This window comes from Barbus barbus (assembly GCF_936440315.1).
Source record: "Barbus barbus genome assembly, chromosome: 20".
NCBI lineage: Eukaryota > Metazoa > Chordata > Actinopteri > Cypriniformes > Cyprinidae > Barbus > Barbus barbus.
In genome coordinates this window covers 31,143,509-31,165,118 of record NC_136748.1, presented here as the reverse complement: position 1 = coordinate 31,165,118, position 21,610 = coordinate 31,143,509, and the positions used below count along the sequence as shown (strand labels likewise).

General features: G+C 38.0%; 2 protein-coding genes across 2 annotated transcripts in view; one reads left to right on the top strand and one right to left on the bottom strand.

The window, feature by feature from the left end:
• LOC306886576 (kelch-like protein 28) overlaps positions 1 to 12,893 on the top strand; it is a 14,687-nt gene extending 1,794 nt beyond the window's left edge. The window contains exons 2-6 of the mRNA XM_079443786.1: positions 2,349 to 2,609; positions 3,793 to 4,430; positions 5,668 to 6,111; positions 9,669 to 9,877; positions 10,741 to 12,893. Of these exons, the coding sequence (XP_079299912.1) occupies positions 2,349 to 2,609; positions 3,793 to 4,430; positions 5,668 to 6,111; positions 9,669 to 9,877; positions 10,741 to 10,904 (1,716 nt within the window). The 3' untranslated portion in view covers positions 10,905 to 12,893. The remainder of the gene's footprint in view (positions 1 to 2,348; positions 2,610 to 3,792; positions 4,431 to 5,667; positions 6,112 to 9,668; positions 9,878 to 10,740) is intronic.
• Positions 12,894 to 13,385: 492 nt separating this feature from the next.
• Positions 13,386 to 21,180, bottom strand: LOC306886577 (uncharacterized protein C14orf28 homolog). Its single transcript, XM_079443787.1, has 5 exons — positions 21,086 to 21,180; positions 19,184 to 19,708; positions 18,164 to 18,253; positions 17,946 to 18,080; positions 13,386 to 14,194 (listed from the first exon to the last, which is right to left on the bottom strand). Exons 1-5 carry the CDS (start codon positions 21,133 to 21,135, stop codon positions 14,011 to 14,013), a joined length of 984 nt encoding a protein of 327 aa, XP_079299913.1. The 5' UTR covers positions 21,136 to 21,180; the 3' UTR covers positions 13,386 to 14,010.
• Between the last annotated feature and the right edge of the window lie 430 nt (positions 21,181 to 21,610).

The following is a 21,610-nucleotide window of genomic DNA, read 5'->3' as shown; positions in this document are numbered from 1 at the left end:
TCTACATAGAGCGGTAGTGTCTGTGCTGTCTACATAGAGCGTTAGTGTCTCTGCTGTCTACATAGAGAGCGGTAGTGTCTGTGCTGTCTACATAGAGCGGTAGTGTCTGTGCTGTCTACATAGAGCGGTAGTGTCTGTGCTGTCTACATAGAGCGGTAGTGTCTGTGCTGTCTACATAGAGCGTTAGTGTCTCTGCTGTCTACATAGAGCGGTAGTGTCTCTGCTGTCTACATAGAGCGTTAGTGTCTCTGCTGTCTACATAGAGCGGTAGTGTCTGTGCTGTCTACATAGAGCGTTAGTGTCTCTGCTGTCTACATAGAGAGCGTTAGTGTCTGTGCTGTCTACATAGAGCGTTAGTGTCTCTGCTGTCTAGGTAGGTGTCGAGGACACACTGAAATGATGCTAGTTGAGAGGCAGTAGTATGTAGGGAGCACAGAAATACGACATTACAGGCAGCACTGTTACATTGTTATGATGTACATCATAGAATTATCAGTAAATCATAGTAATTACTAAATTTATGCTGGTTTAAATAAAAACATAAAATTACAGTATTAATTAAACTGACAGTGATGACGGTCACTATTGAGTATATATATATATAATATATTTAATATGTTCATCTTATTTTATTAATTACTTGCCTTGTTATTGTAATAAAATATATATTTAGCATTTAAATAGCAAATTATTTATACATCTTGATAGTATTTGCCAAATGTATGCTTGTTTAAATAAAAGCATTAAATTACAGCATTAATTAATTGCACATAATATTTTAATTATATTTCTATATATGCACACACACTGTATGTATATGTTTTTATCTTGCAGTTATTAGTTTCTTGCGGTTTTTAGTTTATATCTCACAATCCTGATTTTTGTTCTTGCAAACAAAGTTCAGTTTATTTCTCACAATTCTTACTTTTTTCTCAGAATTGCATGAAGTGAACTCTGTCATGAGATGAAAAAGTTTGTTATCTTTTTTGAATCTGTTTATTCTGTGTCAGAAACAGGCTTCCCGTGTTTTCTGAGGCTGTGCAGGTGTAAAAGGATCGTTTTGTGTAATTGCATTTGCTTCTGTATTTGTGAAGTGCAAGGCTGTGGCAGAGCTCTGAGAGATTGCTGAAGTGTTTCTCAGAGCTCCTGACTGCTGCTGTTTGTTCATCCGCTGATCTTCTGGGAGTTTAATGTCCCTCATGAGCTGAGGAACGCTCTCGTGAGTCTCTGATTCTGTCCTTCATCCTCAAACCCCAGTGAGCTGCTGACTCTGGCACTGGCTCTCATAAGATCCCGTTACTCTGAGAGCCAAACTTCATTAAACATGCTCCAGACTCCGGTTCAGTGGCGTCACCAACACCCACTGTACAGTCAAACCAAAATATATTCAGACACCTTCAACATTTCTCACATTATATCACGGTTTATTCGCTATAGTTTAGAAAATGGTAATCAAATATGAGAAGAGCTCAGAGTTAAACGGTGTCAGAACAAATTGATCTTGATAATGTCAGGTAGCTTTGATAGAAAGGAATGTAATGAATCGGGTTGAATAGCTGTCAGATGTTAAATTTAAGAACATAATTAGATAAAACCAGTTTAGCTCGACCAATCACCAAGCAATGCTTGTTTTTGTTCAGTCTGCATTAGCAATTAAAGAAAACCACTTCAGCAAGACATGATCAGCTCAAAGTGTCTGAATCATTTTTGCTCCCAAATTTTACTAGTATGAAGAATTTTTGGGTATAATATGTCACAGTTTACTTTATTTTGCTCTCCTCACTTACAGAAATGAACTATAGTGTCCTGGAACCACCAGTAAAAAAATATCAAAAATGATATCAGCTGTCTGAATAATGTTTGGTTTGACTGTATATAACTAGTGAAGTTCTTACGTGTGACCCTGCAGCACAAAAGCAGTCATGAGTAACACAGGTATATCTGTAGCAATAGCCAACAATATATTGTATGGATCAAAATTATACATTTCTCTTTTATGACAAAAATCATTAGGATATTAAGATCATGTTCCATCAAGATATTTAGTACATTTCCTACCGTAAATATATCAAAACTTAATTTTTGATTAGTAATATGCATTGCTAAGAACTTCATTTGAACAACTTTAAAGGAGATTTTCTCAATATTTAGATTTTTTTGCTCCCTCAGATTCCAGATTTTCTAATAGTTGTATCTCAGCCAAATATTGTCCTATCATAACAAACCATACATCAATGGAGAGATTATTTATTCAGCTTCAGATGATGAAATGGACTCAATTTCCAAATGGACTGGTTTAGTGGTCCAGGGTCACGTATGAAGCGTCTGTGTCTCTGTGTGTCTGTCAGATGGAGCAGCAGGCCAAGCCGTACATGTTTGCGAGCCTGACGCGTCCTCACTCCGAGCAGCTCCTGCAGGGTCTGCAGCTCCTGCGGCAGGACCACGAGCTCTGCGACATCGTGCTGCGGGTCGGAGACACCAAGATCCACGCGCACAAAGTGGTGCTGGCCAGCATCAGCCCGTACTTCAAGGCCATGTTCACCGGAAACCTGTCCGAGAAAGAGACGTCTGAGGTGGAGTTCCAGTGCGTGGATGAAGCTGCTCTCAAGGTCAGCGCTGACATCCAAACAAACCAGCACTGCACGCTGGACAATTAGCTGCTTTCAAATCATATCTCTTCTGGACCAATCCCTATATGTTCAGGTCATATTTGAACCCAAAATAAAAAAAAAAACATTAAAGGGATAGTTCACCCGACAAATTTAAATTCTGTCATCGTTTACTCAGCCTCATGCTGTTTCAAACCTTTCTTTAGAGGAACATAAAAGACTGTTTGTAACAAAGCTGTTTTAGTTACCAATGACTTTCACTGTATGAACAAAAAATACTCAGATGCTTCTCAAATTATCTTCTTTTATGTTCCATAGTTTGTCTAATAAATTTTATGTTGAATCAAATAAAATATTTATTTCTAAAGCTACAATTTGTAATGTCTACTTGATACTTTCTTATTTAACACAAAAATAGCTTTAAATAATCTTTTGTGGGTATTTTTACAATCAGATTTATTTTGCGATTAATTAGATTAATTAATCAACACATCATGTAATTAATTAGATAAAAAAATTAATCGACTGACAGCCGATTAAAATATATATATTTAAGATTTTAATATGACCCTGCAGCACAAAAGCAGTCATCAGTAACACAGGTATATCTGTAGCAATAGCCAACAATACATTGTATGGATCAAAATTATACATTTCTCTTTTATGACAAAAATCATTAGGATATTAAGATCATGTTCCATCAAGATATTTAGTACATTTCCTACCATAAATATATCACAACTTCATTTTTGATTAGTAATATGCATTGCTAAGAACTTCATTTGAACAACTTTAAAGGAGATTTTCTCAATATTTAGATTTTTTTGCTCCCTCAGATTCCAGATTTTCTAATAGTTGTATCTCAGACAAATATTGTCCTATCATAACAAACCATACATCAATGGAAAGATTATTTATTCAGATTTCAGATGATGCATACATCTCAGTTTCCAAAAATTGACCCTTATGACTGGTTTTGTGCTTCAGGGTCACATATATATATATATTATAATTGAATCCGCTAAATTAGTTAAACTAGTTATGCCGATTTAAAGATAATAATTAAATTACAGTTACAATTATTTGTAAAACATTTCATATTTACAATTTAAGAAAAGTTGCATCAGTGAGTAATTGATGTAATGTGTTGTGAGTTAAGTGCTCTGTTTCCGTCTCTCATCAGGCCATAGTGGAGTACGCCTACACAGGAACTGTCTTCATCTCACAGGAAACGGTGGAGTCCCTACTTCCTGCCGCCAACCTGCTGCAGGTCAAGCTGGTTCTGAAGGAGTGCTGCAGCTTCCTGGAGAGTCAGCTGGACGCGGGGAACTGCATCGGCATCTCACGCTTCGCCGAGACCTACGGCTGCCACGAGCTGTGTTTATCTGCCAGCAAATTCATCTGCCAGCACTTCGAGGAGGTGTGCCAGACGGAGGAGTTCCTGGAGCTGACCCGCGCCGAGCTGGACGAGATCGTGTCCAACGACTGCCTAAACGTGCTGACGGAGGAGAGCGTGTTCTACGCGCTGGAGGCCTGGATCAAGTACGATCTGACGGAAAGGCAACAATACTTGGCGCAGCTCCTACACTGCGTGCGGCTACCGCTGCTGAGCGTCAAGTTCCTGACGAGACTCTACGAGGCCAATCACCTGATCCGAGACGACCACACCTGCAAACACCTGCTCAACGAGGCGCTCAAGTACCACTTCATGCCCGAGCACCGGCTCTCCTACCAGACCATGCTTTCCACGCGGCCGCGCTGCGCTCCCAAAGTCCTGCTGGCCGTCGGAGGAAAGGCCGGGCTCTTCGCCACGCTGGAGAGGTGATGACAGACGCGATTAGGGTTATTATAGGTCACTACAACTAAAAGCATTTCATTGTGTTAACTGAAATATAAAATATTAAAAACTTTCACTTATTTTATTTCAGCAAGGCAGCATTTCTCATTTTCTTTTAGTTGAACTTGTACTAAAACATGTACTAAAATAACTGAAATAAAACTGTTAAAAACTGTTAAAACAACAAAAACTAATAAAAATGACCAAAAAATGTTTAACTGAAATGAACATGAAAGCAGAAAATATAGAAATAAAATGTAGTTCAAAATATTAACAAAAGCTATAGTAGTATCTCAATGATACTAAAAGTCTTATTGTGTGTCGTTGTTTTTGTTTAATGCGATTTAATTTTCTTTAAATGCAATTTTTCTGTGCTTCTCTGTCTGTAGGACTGTGCAGTTTGGCCAAAAAATGTGCTTATATATCAATATAATTAATAATTATGATATTATTGTTATTATTATTGCTAAATACAAATATTGAATAAAATAAGAAAATATTACTGTTGTTATAATGTTATTTCACTATAAAATTAAAAAGATTATTTAATAATAATAATAATAAAACTATTTTACAGAACTTTTATTTTTCAAAAAACTGCTGGGTGAAAATTAATTGTTTAAGGTATTATTAATTTGTAATTATTTTAAATAAAACTAATTCAACGAATTCAATTAAATTATATTATATAAATTATAATTTAAAAATGGATATATTTTTTTACATTTATTATTCATTGGTAATTAAAGTACTTAGTCATTACATTTGCTTAATTATATGAATTTTAAAAAATTGTAAATTAAAAAAATACATAAATTAAAAAAATAGCTTGTTAATTTATTTATAATTTGTAATTATTTTAAAAGTAAAAAATATTTTTTAAATGTTTTGTTCTAAGCACTACTTATATTTTAAAAAGTTCAAATGATTAAATAAAAAATATATACATTAAACTGAAAGTTGTTTGATTTGTTTTGTATTAATTTGTAATTACTTTTAAAAGTACTTGAGTAATTTAAAATAGTTAAACTAATGGATTAATAAGAAGAAATGTGGATGAAGAATGGATTTGGAATGGGGTGGAATCTAAAGATGTTGATTCAGTCTTGAGTTTTGATGCGGTGTGACGCTGCTGCAGCTCAGTGGAAGTGTTTGTGTGGTCTGCTCATGATGTGTGTGTGTGTGTGTGTGTGTGTGTGTGTGTGTGTGTTTCTCTGTCAGTATGGAGATGTACTTCCCGCAGACGGACTCATGGATCGGTCTGGCTCCGCTCAGCGTGCCACGCTATGAGTTTGGCGTGGCGGTTCTGGAGCAGAAGGTGTACGTGGTGGGCGGCATCGCCACACACATGCGGCAGGGCATCAGCTACCGGCGGCACGAGAGCAGCGTGGAGTGCTGGGACCCCGACAGCAACACCTGGGCCTCCGTGGAGCGCATGGCGGAGTGCAGGAGCACGCTGGGGGTCGTGGTGCTAGCGGGCGAGCTGTACGCTCTCGGCGGATATGACGGACAGTACTACCTGCAGTCTGTGGAGAAGTACGGGCCCAAGCTCAAGGAGTGGCAGCCAGTGGCGCCCATGACCAAATCACGCAGCTGCTTCGCCACCGCCGCGCTGGACGGCATGATCTACGCCATCGGAGGATACGGCCCCGCCCACATGAACAGGTACGACCCGCTGCTGCAGTGCATTCTGGGAGGAGCTATGTTGATCGGAATCACTGTCAATGTTTTATCAATAATTAAAGCTATTGCTTCTAATGTGTTTCTTTTTTACTGAATATTTGCTTGTATGTTTTGAACCTATATTTAATTTAAAATTGTCAATTTATTATTATTATTTATTTATTTACTAGAAAGCATTAAATTTATTACCATAGGCATTTATTATTATTATTATTTATTTATTTATTAGAAAGCATTACATTTATTATTAATTTGTAAATAAAATGAGTAAAAATGGTGAATTCTATATTACTTGGTATTTAAACTAATTGACTAATTCTGGGAAGAGGCAAGCTGATCGGTATCGGTGTTAATATTGTTAAATACAACTATTAAAAAACATATATGTTAATTTAAATAAAATAATTGAGATTAGTGTGCTAAATCAACTCTTGAGATTTGCATTAACAAATGCCAGTTTTTTCAGACAATGTTAAATTCAAAATTGATGATATTTAAAGGACTGGACATGAAGCACCAAAATGAATGTTAAATAAAATAAAATACAAAAACCTTTGTTATATTTTCAGTAAATATTTCAGGTAGTCGTGAAGACAATATTTAAGATTTTAGTTTAGTTTGAGTTAAATTGCTAAAATTGCAAAAACTGAAAATAACAAACTAATAAATTATAAAATAATAATAAAAATAGACAAAAACCTAAATGCTATAATACTTTTAATTTTAATCATATTAAGATGACACTGGTTGGTAAATTAGTAGAAACAGAATTGTATTCAAGGCCTTGTTTCAAATAAAACTACTGAATGACTTTAAAAAAAAAAACAATGCATAAATAAATAAAAATTACTTTTAATAAATATTTCAGTTTAGTTTAAGTTCAAGTATTAAAGCTACTAAAACTGAAATAACAACATTTAAATATTTGATAGACAAAAATAAATAAATAAAACTGACAAAAACACAGAACAAAATTAATTAGGGATGCACCGATACCACTTTCTCCAGTACTCGACCGATACCGATACTTTTATCTTTGGTAATCGCCGATACGATATTTTCATTGCATTTGTACATTTTTAAAATATTGGGTACAGAAACCAAAAGAGTATGTATAATGTTAATTGGTTAACTTCATTTATCAAATAAATACAGTCAAACCAATATTTATTCAAACACCTTTAAAATTTCTCACATTATCACGGTTTATTTGCTATAGTTTAGAAAATGGTAATAAAATATGACAAACTCAGTAAAACTGTGTCTGAACAAATTCAGCTTGGTAATGTCAGATAACTTTGATAGAAAGGTACATAATGGATTACAATCAATCAAAAATGATTCAGACAGCTGTTAGTATGACAATATTTACACAACTATCAATACTCTGTCAGGCCACTCTTAGTCTTAATGACAGCCCGTAGTCTCCTAGTCCACTGTATGAAGAATTTTTGGTTATAATATGTCACAGTTTTGATTTGACTGTATAATATCTTCGGTTATTTTCACACTTAATTATGCCCATTAAAATGTATTTTACAAGTTTTTGTTACTTTCACTGTTAATGTTTTTGCTCTATGGTACATCATCTTTAATTTAATAGCATTATAGCGGCTCCATTGCAGCGGCTCAGTACTGTAATTATGCGTTTTGCTGTAATAATGCAGGGAACCACTCGTTATAAATCTTCTAACTGATATTTTCAGAAATAAAAGTAGCTTTTTTTCATCTGAAAAGTGCTGCAATTTAAAGGGATATTCTCTGGACGAGCTCGTGCATCTGTGCCGCCGCGCGCTCAATCCACTCAGCGTGCTTTGCTTAGCCCATCAGCTCGCGCACATCAGCTATACAGGCGTCAATACTGAATGTTTAACATTAATTTCATTGCATGCATATACTTCGTAGACATCCTTAATCTCTAATAACTCCATTCTGCTGTCTGTTGTTCTGTTGTCTGTATTTCTTTGTCTGAATATGGCACTTATCGCATGCGGTGTGGTATCGGTGTTTGGTATCGGGGTATTTTAACAAGTACGAGTACAGGAGCTCAATTTCGGGCCCGATCCCAGTATCGGTACACCCCTAAAATGAATAAAACTTTAACAAAAAAAAAAACTCAATATCAGTAGGTACTATAACTCTATTTTAATGATAATAAAAAACACAATATATTCAAAGCCTTTTCAAATAAAAACTACTGAACGACTTTAATAGTTAGATTTATTTTTATAGTTCTAAGTAGATGTTTTATTTTAGTTTGACCATATTTGCAGTGAATCTGTGTATGAGCGCAGGTGTAGGTGCAGTAAGGGGACGGTTGGTTTGGTCTGATGCTCTGTGTTCTTCTGGGACGCTCCTGCTGTTGTGCTCGTGTCTCCATGAGCGCTGGCTCTCGTGAGATGTGTTTCGCTGGAATCCTCTCTAAATGCGTGTCAAGTGTTCTGGAAAGAACAGAGACTCATGGGACGCTGCCAGGGTTTCAGCCAGCGTTATTTGTCCAGACTTTAATATGATTTCACTGGTTATCTTGAGTTCTTCCAGCTCAACACTACACACATACAGTGGTGTGAAAAAGTGTTGGCCCCCTTCTTTATTTTTTATTTTTTTGCATGTTTGTCACACTTTAATGTTTCAGATCATCAAACAAATTTAAATATTAATCAAAGTAAACACAACATGCAGCGCTGTGGAGGAATTTTGGCCCACTCATCTGGGCAGAATTGTTGTAATTCAGCCACATTGGAGGGTTTTGGAGCATGAACCGCCTTTTTAAGGTCATGCCACAGCATCTCAATAGGATTCAGGTCAGGACTTTGACTAGGCCACTCCAAAGTCTTCATTTTGTTTTTCTTCAGCCATTCAGAGGTGGATTTGCTGGTGTGTTTTGGATCATTGTCCTGCTGCAGAAGCCAACTTCGCTTCAGCTTGAGGTCACCAACAGATGGCCGGACATTGTCCTTCAGGATTTTTTGGTAGACAGCTGAATTCATGGTTCATTTATCACAGCAAGTCTTCCAGGTCCTGAAGCAGCAAAACAGCCCCAGACCATCACACTACCACCACCATATTTTACTGTTGGTATGATGTTCTTTTTCTGAAATGCTGTGTTACTTTTACGCCAGATGTAATGGACACACACCTTCCAAAAAGTTAAACTTTTGGCAAGCACTTTTTCACACAGGGCCATGTGGGTTTGGATTTTGTTTTCCCTTCATAAAAAAAACCCCTTCATTTAAAAACTGCATGTTGTGTTTACTTGTGTTATCTTTGATTAATATTTAAATTTGTTTGATGATCTGAAACATTAAAGTGTGACAAACATGCAAAAAAAATTAAAATCAGGAAGGGGGCCAACACTTTTTCACACCACTGTATCAGCAGTGTGTGTATAATTATGAGATGGGAGTGATATTAGCTGATCATATCATTGCTGTGGAAGTTTATGGGAGATCAGTGGTGTTTGTTAAATCAAGTATTACCAGTGCTGCTGAGTTCAGACAGGAGGCAGAGAGGTAACTGAGGATTGATGTGTGTTTCAGTGTGGAGAGATATGACCCGAGCAAAGACTCATGGGATATGGTGGCGCCGATGGCCGATAAGCGCATTAACTTCGGCGTGGGCGTGATGCTGGGCTTCATCTTCGTGGTGGGAGGACACAACGGCGTGTCTCATCTGTCCAGCATCGAGCGCTACGACCCTCACCAGAACCAGTGGACGACGTGTCGACCCATGAACGAGCCGCGCACCGGTGAGAGTCACACCAGACACAAACAAACCAACCACATCAGGGCTGGCAATGTAATGTGTTCATTTGGTGCAATTAATTCTGAAATAAATAAGGAGTTATAATAAGTTAATGCATGTACTGTAACACCGCTGCCCATCATCTGCAGTGTCTGATGATCATTATGCAGGATGACTGACTCTTAGAATGCACTTATATGAGCTTTCAAATTCAAGATGAGGCAAAAAATTAATCACCGTCTTATATTTATTAGAGCCCGGCCGATATATCGTTTTGCCAGTTTTATCAGCCAATATGAGCCTGTCACAGATATATCGGTATCGGCGAATATGCTGCAGATATGAATATTGTTTTACAGAACATATAACGCAAATGAAATGCTGCTGAATGATGTAATTACTTGGTGTGTCCAGCAGAGCATGCTCCAATACACACACACACACACACACACACACACACACACACACACACACACACACACACACACACACACACATATATATATATATATATATATATATATATATATATATATATATATATATATATATTTTTTTTTTTTTTTGCTATAAACTTAAAATATATTGTTTCCATATTAAAACACTTAGCAACTTTTAAGTCAGTAGTTTTATATTTCTACATTGTTTTTAATTCGGTGATGTTCAGTGATGTATCTTTGTCTTTTTGTCCAATTTCCAAATACTTTTCTTGCTTCAAATCAAAATTTGAAATGTTGTGCTTCTCCTCATAGCTGGTTAGTTTGCTTTATGGATTATAATACTTTTATGAGTTTTTTTTTTTTAATCTCTGTGGGAAAAACACTTACAGCTGTAATGTGCTCTGTGTGTGTGTGTGTTTCTGGTCAGGAGTGGGCTCTGCTGTGGTGGATAACTTCCTGTATGTGGTCGGCGGTCACTCGGGCTCGTCGTATCTGAGCGCAGTGCAGCGGTACGATCCGATCACAGACAGCTGGCACGACTCCAGTGGGATGATGTACTGCCGCTGTAACTTCGGCCTGACCGCGCTTTGACCCCTGGTGCCCGGCTGACCGTCAGAGACACGAGGGGAACTGGTTTTGTTTCTGGAGTGTTTCCCGCTCCTCCAGCTGGCGCTGGACGCGGAGCGATTACAGACACACGGCGCTGAAGCACAGCTCAGATGAACACCAGAGCCTTCCACAAACCCTTGGAGGACGCAGAGCAGAGCGCCCAGCTCTTCCCCTTTACATTTCAAGGCTTCTGATGAGGGACGCACATGCGGCGAGTGTGTGTGTGTGTGTGTGTGTGATGCATGAGCTGAATTAACGCTTCGCTCTGGAGGAGAAGCGTTGGACTCGTGATAAGGGCTGCCTTTTGTCCTCTACATACAGCGCTGTGTGTGTGTGTGTGTGTGTGTGTGTCAAAGCTACTGCACAGACCGTGTGTGTTTGTGTCTGATCCACGCCCTCATCTTCTGTCCTTTCTGCTGGAAATGAGTGAATCTCACCAGAATTCATGCAGCTCATGTTTCACCTATTTATTTATTTTTATTATTGTTTTATATTTTGCTGAAAAACATAACTCTTTGCATGTTTTGCAGTCAATATTTTGCTGTAAGACAAAACACATTTTTTGCAGTCAAAATATTTTAATGAAAGTAAAAAAACAAAACAAAAAAAAAACATTTTTTGCAACATCAAAATATTGTGCTGAAAGACAAAACACTTTTTTTGCATTTCTCTTTTGCAAAGTTAAAATATTTTGCTCAAAGAATCTATCATTTTTCCTTCTCCATATTTGCCTGGAAGATTGTTATGAAAAAAAACAATTACAATATTGTTCCTGTTTCTGAAATGTGAGCTGGATGTGATCCTGAAGGGTTACTGAGATTCACGTTCGTGTGTGTGTGTGTGTGTGTGTGAACACACTCTCATACTGACTGGTGCTAACTTCCTCTCCAGGATTGTGTTGTTTTGGTTCTTTCACGCTGTGAAGCTTGAGTTCCTGTGGCGTTCAGATGAAGCGTCACACAATAACGTCGCTGGTGTGAGTGACGTCAGACGCCGGTCACATGGTGCCAATCATCCACGCGCTCATCTACACACAGACTAGATCATGTCACAGTCACATCTGCATGTGGAGATACTGAAGCTCTGCACTTACCAAACTATTTTCTACTCTGTAAATACGACCTTTGAGTTCCTTTGAGGCAATAAGACTTTCTCATCAGCTCGTTTTTTGTTTTGGTCATTAATTGCCAAGGTGTTTTGGGAATCCTGTGACTGACCTGACTGGCTCTCGTCGCTTCGTTTCTTTATGTTGCTCGTTATTCTGGATTTCAACACTTTTGATGTTCGTTTTGGATCAGATCTGCCTTTAGAAACATGTTTTGGATTGATTTGACATTAAAAGCGTGATGTCTCTCAGTCCAGAACATTCAGTGTAGATCTTCATCCAGAGGCACAAAGGGAGCAAATGCTCATCAGAAGCATCTGTGTTAGATTAGCAATAAGAAATATTTCCTCGCACCCATGAATGTCCATCACGGTCATGTCTGCAGCAGATAATCGCGTGTGATTTTTCTCTCCTGAAGCGAGTCGGTCTCACAGATGATGGTGAGAGGATGAAATCACGCTGGCTTGATGTACCTGCGGGATCCTAAAGGCCATACCTGAAAAACGTCAAACTGCAAAACGAAGGTGTTGGGTGTTTGTTCGTGTCTGAATCGCCGCTCTCACCAAAGTGCTCGTCTCACGAGGGAATCTGAATCAGTCCAGAATGACTTCCTCACTGTCTTAAACTTTTTGATCGTTTTTCCTGATGATGATGATGCCACATTTTCTTTTTCTGTCCGTCCGTCTGACTTGTTTGAATTTTTATAAACCTGTGGATTGTTACTGGAACTAAACCGATAACCTTAGCTACAAACGCAGTATTTATTTTTCACATTTTCTCAAGCGTTGAGAGCATAGCATACTTCTGCCAGTTTATTTATGTGTGTCGCAGCTCAACCAGTCAAGAAATAAAGGCCTGGAAATGAGTCCAGCGTGTTTCTGCTTCGTGTTCAAAGGGATAGTTCACCTGAAAATGAACATGTGCTGAATGTTTCCTCACCTTCAGTTCATCTGAGATTAGGATGAGTGTGTTTCTTCATCAGGTTTGTAGAAATGTGTCTCTGCATCAGTGTCTCAGCAATGGATGCTCTGCAGTGAATGGGTGCCGTCAGAATGAGTCACAGCCACATATTTGTTCAGAGCTGTTTTGTCTTGTAATCGCTGCTTGATCTGCAGATTTCTCTCCTGATTCAGACCAGAACACTTTCACTGGAGGAAGAGTTATGGACTCGTATTTGAGTTAAAAACGTCTTAATGCTGGATGTGTTTCAGCTTTTGTCTTCTCCAGATGTTAACTGATGGACTGGAGTGGTGTGGATTATTGTGATGTTTTTATCAGCTGTTTGGACTCATTCTGACGGCACCCATTCACTGCATAATAAATGCTGATTTCATTAAATGAGCTCATTAACACACAAACACAGTTACAAACACAAGTTTTATTTGCAGTGGGAGCAGATATAATATCTAAATAATATTTGATAGATTATAAAAGTAGTAATACACATTGATTCATAACACATTTGTAATGTTATGTTGATAGTCTTCATGTAAACAAATCCTAGTAATCTAGTCACGATGAGTGCAAGTAGAAAAGTAGAGGAAGGACTGTAAACCAACATTAATAAAGAGGATTTAAATCAAGTGACCTTCTGTAGGAGGCAGCTTCTATGAAATCAGATTTATGCTTGAATCCACATCCAGTGTGAATTCAGGACTGGCGTGTGTTTCTGATGGTATTCTAATAAACATGAGATTTTTCTATCTGTATCCGTGTGAATGCCAGATTTTTCTGAGCTGCATGAACGTTTCTGTGAAATGAAGGTTTAGAAGGAAGTTTTCCTCAGTCAGAGCGCCCAGAACTATTATAGTCCACCGTCACAGACTCTTGGATTCCAAGCAGCAGAAAACAGACCAGAGAATCACTTACAAAAGTACAAAAGTCAATCATTTAGAGGAGTATAAAACATCACTGGAAGGCACCAAATATACCGTGTGATCAGAAGTTCATCAGTTGATTCTTAAAGGGAATACTGGCGTGTGTTCATGGCTCTGTGGTCCTGATGTAGACGAGCGAGGACAGCAGCAGGAACTCAGGGGGTTTGTTGAGAAGCACCAGGTTGTCGCTGCGCAGTCCGTCGTAATGCATCCAGAAGCCATCGATCTGGAACGCCGCAGAATAATGATGCTCGTCTCTGTTGAAGAGCGTCGCTCCCTCCAGTGAGTACCTGTGCAATAAGATCAGTGTGTTGGGTGTAATTACTTACTGTAAATAAAGGGATTTCTCTTATTTTTTCTGTAATATACAGTGAGGTCAATAAGTATTTGATCACCCTGTGATTTTGCAAGTTCTCTTACTTAGAAATCATGGAGGGGTCTACAATTTTCAGCATAGGTGCATTTCCACTGTGAGAGACAGAATCTAAAAATAAAAATCCGGAAATCACATTGTATGATTTTTTAACAATTTATTTGTGAATTACTGTGTCAAATAAGTATTTGATCACTTGCTTATCCGCCAGATTTCTGACCCTCAAAGACCTGTTATTTTGCTTTTAAATAGTCCAGCTACACTCTGCTTATGATTCTGAATTAGTAGCAACTGTTTGAGGTCGCTAGCTGTCATAAAGACACCTGTGCACCCCACAATCAGCCAAAGTCTAAGTAGCAACATGGGCAAAACCAAAGAGCTGTCAAAAGACACAAGAGACAAAATTGTAGACCTTCACAAAGCTGGAAAGGGCTACGGGGCAATTGCCAAGCAGCTTGGTGAAAAAAGAACAACTGTTGGAGCAATTGTCAGAAAATGGAAGAGGCTAATGATGACTGTCAATGTCCCTCGGACTGGGGCCCCACGGAAGATCTCTCCTCGTGGGGTATCAATGTTGCTAAGAATGATGAAGAATCAGCCCAGAACTACACGGGAGGAGCTGGTCAATGCCGTGAAGAGAGCTGGGACCATCGTTTCCAAGGCTACTATCAGTAATGCACTAAGACGTCATGGTTTAAAATCTTGCATCGCACGGAAGGTTCCCCTGCTTAAGTCAGCCCATGTCCAGGCCCGTCTGAAGTTTTCCAGGGACCATCTGGATGATCCAGAGGAGTCATGGGAGAAAGTCCTGTGGTCAGATGAGACCAAAGTAGAACTTTTTGGTCTTAACTCCATTCGCCGTGTTTGGAGGAAGAAGAATGATGAGTATCATCCCAATAATACCATACCTACAGTGAAGCATGGGGCTGGAAGCATCATGCTCTGGGGGTGTTTTTCTGCACAGGGGACAGGACGACTGCACTGTATTAAGGAGAGGATGAACGGGGCCATGTATTGTGACATATTGGGCAAAAACCTCCTTCCCTCAGTCAGAGCATTAAAGATGGTCATGGCTGGGTCTTCCAACATGACAATGACCCAAAGCACACAGCCAGGAAAACCAAGGAGTGGCTCCATAAGAAACATATCAATCCAATAGAAAATCTTTGGAGGGAGCTGAAACTCCGTGTTGCTCAGTGACAGCCCCAAAACCTGACAGATCTAGAGAAGATCTGTATGGAGGAGTGGGCCAAAATCCCTCCTGCAGTGTGTGCAAACCTGGTGAAGAACTACAGGAACCGTTTGACCTCTGTAATTGTTAACAAAGGCTTCTGTACCAAATATTACAAATTTTTTGACACAAGTGATCAAATACTTATTTGACAGTAATTCACAAATAAATTGTTAAAAAATCATACAATGTGATTTCTGGATTTTTATTTTTAGATTCTGTCTCTCACAGTGGAAATGCACCTATGCTGAAAATTGTAGACCCCTCCATGATTTCTAAGCAAGAGAACTTGCAAAATCACAGGGTGATCAAATACTTATTGACCTCACTGTATATTACAGTTACTTCTTATGTAATTGAACTTAATACCGTGTATGGACAGTATATACAATACAGTAGTGGATTTAACAAAGAAAATTAAAGTCTAACCTTAAAATGCATGCTTTTATGTAGTCTTCTCACTTTAAATACTTGGGTGAGTTAATAAGAATATTGGTAACACTTTAGTGGGATATTGGCTGTTTATTATTACATAAAGCACATATTAATGTCTTATTCTGCAAGACCTTATTCTAAATCCTTAATCCTACCCAATATTTAAACTTTACAACTACTTTACTAAGTATTAATAAGCAGTAATTAGGAGTATATTGAGGCAAAAGTCATAGTTAACAGTGAGAACTGGACTCTAATCTAAAGTGTGAGCAGAATAATTGATGAAGTTACTTGAAAGAATTAAGAGAAGTGTTTCATGTCTATTCTTGTATTAATAACTTGTCGAGGTTGATATAGGATTCAGAAAGAAATAATTAAATACTTTTTGTAGAGAGTAATTTGTACAGTAATCTAATTACACTGTTGAAGATGTAATTAGTAACTAGTAATTAATTACTTTTTTAGAGTAACCTACCCAACACTCAATAAGAGCATGCATTAATAAAACACATGCACCAGTGGATTTGTGCAGAGAACACATAGTTTGCATGTTTTAGTTAAATCATGCACACATTTATTTCCTCATTTTAGCTCAATCGTTTAAATCAAAACAAGGGAGCAAATCAACAGTGTGGCCATGATTGACTAAACCTATAGAATAAATTCTTAATTCGTAGCCACAATAAGCATATCTTTGTCTGCATGTCATGTACAGATCCTAAATTACACGGATTTCATCCAACATCAGAAGTGAGGAACAAACCAGGATTAAAGCCAAAAACTGATGTGTTTTTATACGTATGCCAACTGAAGAGCATGTATATTCATTTTTTTATACTAAAACCCCAATAATTAAAATAATCATACATCAATTATTCAAATATTAAGATAAATATTACAATATCCATTAATATTACTGTAAGTGCAAATGAGCAACTGCTTTGTGATAATTGTTACTGAAATTAATTCAATATATATGATATCCTGTATAAATAAATATTTATATATGTACAATTACATTTATAAAACCATAAGGGATATTTTGGGGTGTTCTGTAGGCGGAATTTATGCTTTTGATCACATTGCACTTGAATTTAGGACAAACTATGATTTATAAAATGAGATGCATTTAGGACCATTTTTTGTGCATATGGATGTTTCATAAATTGTTCATAGAAACATTTTGGAAATTGTTGTACATTCGCATTTAGGTTAATTCTACATGTATTATTTATATGTGACCCTGCAGCACAAAAGCAGTCATCAGTAACACAGGTATATCTGTAGCAATAGACAACAATACATTGTATGGATCAAAATTATACATTTCTCTTTTATGACAAAAATCATTAGGATATTAAGATCATGTTCCATGAAGATATTTAGTAAATTTCCTACCGTAAATATATCAACTTCATTTTTGATTAGTAATATGCATTGCTAAGAACTTCATTTGAACAACTTTAAAGGAGATTTTCTCAATATTTAGATTTTTTTGCTCCCTCAGATTCCAGATTTTCTAATAGTTGTATCTCAGACAAATATTGTCCGATCATAACAAACCATACATCAATGGAGAGATTATTTATTCAGGTTTCAGATGGTGTATAAAACTCAATTTTGTCAAATTGACCCTTATGACTGGTTTTGTGCTCCAGGGTCAGAGATATATTTATATATATATATATATATATATATATATATATATATATATATATATATATATAACAGTATTTTATTACAATTTTCTAAACTACAGCAAATAAACTGTGATAATGTGAGAAATGTTGAAGGTGTCTGAATAAAAATGTATATAATCATAGTTTAAAAAGTAGGACACTTTCACGAAAACCTTCTTGTTTTTTGCATGCATGGTTGTTTCTTAAATGGTTTGTAGGAACATTGTGGACACTGCCATACGTTTCCATTCAGGATCATTCCATGCACAACTTTCTAAGCGAGGCTCCTGTGAACCTGTGACTGACAGTGAACTGAAGAGTACCGCTGTTCGGAGAGCTCCAGATGATACGGCACGTACGACAGATCCTCCGACTGCCACATCTGCATGTTGAGGATGACGAAGGGCGGCAGGCTGTGACAGAAGAACCTCTGACCGAACTCTCTCAGACCCTCACACCTGAAACACACACACACACACACATGAGCCAGAAGATCAGATCCACACCATCAGCCTCTGAGAAACACTGAGGAACATCTCACTCCAGCTCTTCACAGAGCTCCAGCCGCGGGCAGAAGAACTCGTCCAGCGCAGATTGGATGGGATCCTTATCAGGAAGCTCATGAGGAGGACTGAGAGAAACACAGACAGAGATAGAGATGAGAATCATCTCACACACATCAGCTCTCATCACTATGATCAAACTGTGCGGTCACACTCAATCTCCTCATCTCTTCTGGTTGATAGTTTAGTGTTTTATCCAGTAGAAGCTCTTTTAGTGTAATTGTTCAGCTGCTGCTTCTCGTGTCAAATCTGGACTGATTTTGATCAAGTAAAGGTCAGAATAACTGCAGTCATATCTCCAGATGAACTCTTACTGGACTGAAGCAGCTCAGCTTTACTTGATTCTCCATCAATCATTTTCTAGATAAATCAGTGCGTCTCAAATCTGATCATCAGGATCTTTAGAGGAGCGTTTGTTTCCAGAAGCTTTACTTTCTCTGTTCCTCAGCGGAGGAATGATCTTCATCTCACATCTTCTGAGGAGCGTTTATTTCTTCATCTCTCAATCAGCATTGCATTATATGTTTGGATCATTTACATCTCATCTTAATGAGACATATTACTGGAGATATAGAGCGACGACTGATATTTAGATCATTTTATGTCAGTATCTGCTGAACTGTATTATTTTATCTCCGTTAGAATCTTTTCACCAAATTGAATTGTCTTTGAATAAAACTGAGCAGTTTTTTCCTCCATATTCTCACTGTATCAGACTATATATGAGCCACAAAAGCCTGATGGATCATATATATATATATATATATATATATATATATATATATATATAATTATTATTTTTGCACCCTCAGATTCCAGATTTTCTAATAGTTGTATCTCAGACAAATATTATCCGATCATAACAAACCATACATCAATGGAAAGATTATTATTCAGCTTTCAGATGATGCATAAATCTCAATTTCACAAAATTGACCCTTATGACTGGTTTTGTGCTCCAGGGTCTCATATGATGCTTTAGATGTAGTCAGACACACTTGACGCTGATGGTCTTCTGCAGGTGCTCCTGGAAGCGGTTGGGGCAGCTCCAGCTGGAGCACCAGCTCTCCTGCACGCTGGACATCAGGTTCTCCAGGTTCTTGGTGAAGTTCTCGTGCTCGTTCCCGAACAGGTCGATCTCCAGTGCCGTGTGGTGGATCTCGGAGCGGTACTGCCACTTGGACATGCGGTCCCAGATCCACAGCATCTTGACGGTGGTGTACTCGCAGCAGTCCATCAGGTGGAGGAAGTGCTGGACGAAGCGCCTGCCCAGGAACAGGCCCAGCTCTCTGGGGAAGCTGTGGTTGTCTCTCAGGATGACGTAGAGGAGCATGAGGAAGCCGTCGATGGTGCAGGTGTTCTTCAGGTTGATCTCCACGTACAGCGGCGTGCAGGCGATGGCTTTGCGTCCCGCTCTGATGGTGAACACGCCGCCCCACGGCAGAACCGGACGCCAGAACGAGCGCTCGCCCTCCATGTTATTGTTGATGGAGGCGCGGATCTCCTCAAACAGCGTCTTGGTCCTGTCAGAACAAGACAACTCATTGTGAAGTTCCACATCACCCAACCTGCTCTCGCTTTCATTTTCTACATTCTACACCTCGGTGAGCAGAAGGGACTTCTCTTAAAAACATTAAACATCTTACTGTCCAAAAACTTTTGACTGGTAGTGTGAGCAGATAGAGAGCAAGGCCTAAGATAAGAAACAAAACTAGTTTAGGGAACAGTACTAACTTACCTCAAACACCCAAAAGAAAAGAGAAATAAACATAAAACTTCCCTTAGCTCTCTAACTGATCCAAAAACAGGGATGAAAGCAGAATCACTCTCCCTATAGCTTTCCTTTACAGGAAAAAAAACATCCAAAATACACATTTAAGAGTTTATTTGATTGCACTTTATCTATTTGCATCTGTAGATTTCAATCTCAATCCATATCTTTAAAGAGTTCCTCTCTTTCCTGTATTCTGAAGGTTCGTTCATATTTCATTTGCACTTTTTATAGAACATTCTACTCCTAAAACAGTGAAAATGTGTTTGTTTTCTGTCTGTTGACTGTATTCAGTAAGAATACCTGCTTCTGTCACGGTATTAATTGCACATTTTTATCTCAGAATTCTGAGTTTACATCTCTCTTTTTATTATTATTTTTCATCTTTTTGTTTCCACCATGGAATAAAAAAGGCAATTTTACTTTATATCTTACAATTCTGACTTTTTATCTAATTATTCTGTGTTTATAGCGCAGAATTAAGAGGAAAAAAGGCCAAGTTGCAATTACCTTTTAATTTGTATTATTATTTTTAATCCCATGGCAAAAACAAGCTACCATAACTTTCTTCTTTATGGAGTGATTAAAAATCCCCTCGGTAAAAACTTTTAACTCTAATATCTGTCAGCAAAACCTGACTTGATCTAATGTTCAGATTCGTGTTCTGGACCTGTATGCAAATATATGCATATTTAATTAGATTAAGTCCTCATTTGCATATTTAAACAGACCATGTCAGAAAACTTGTGATACTGTCTTCATGTACTGATGACTCAACAGAGGACTAAACTTGATTATATACCTTCACATTTACCCTACATTCATCTGTAGTGTCTTACTTTAAATCAATGACAGATAATAGTACACATTTAAAAACCAACACTTCAAATAATGAGCTAATATTCAGAGTTTATGAACTTTAAAAGATTAACTCGATATCAGAAATCTGGCTGATAAAACAAAACTCACTCATTTTCATTCTAGTCAACAAATGATGAAAAACTGCACTTGATTGATTGACATAATTATAGTTTCTGCTCTTGTTATTCAGTCGTGTTGTACATAGACAGCAGCTCTGTATTAATGAAGCAGAGTACTTTAATGATCGTGTGTGTGTGTGTGTGTTCACCTGTCCGAGTGGTCCTCAGAATCTGTTAAAGAGCAGAAATCTCTCTCCATAATGTTCTGCACGTCTTCATCTCAGAGCAACCAACATGGCATCTGTTTACAGCTCAGCGCCCCGCCCACTCAGAGACACGCACGCAGCGCTCAACAAGCCCCGCCCACTCAGAGACACGCACGCAGCGCTCAACAAGCCCCGCCCACTCAGAGACACGCACGCAGCGCGGAACAAGCCCCGCCCACTCAGAGACACGCACGCAGCGCTGAACAAGCCCCGCCCACTCGCGCTTTTTGCAACATATGATATTCTTGAAGAACGAACACGTTATTAAAGGCAATTATGACAAATATAAATCACAACAAATCAAATACTGAGAAAAACACATCTCCATAAGCCTCTTTTTTAAGGATGTAGTGTCCTATTTCTGGTTTTTCCACTTCCAGCCTTCATGGACAATTATATATCTCTTATAAATGATTAAATACAAAATTAATAGTAGTTATTAAGATTGATGTGGTTTGGAAGTGGTAA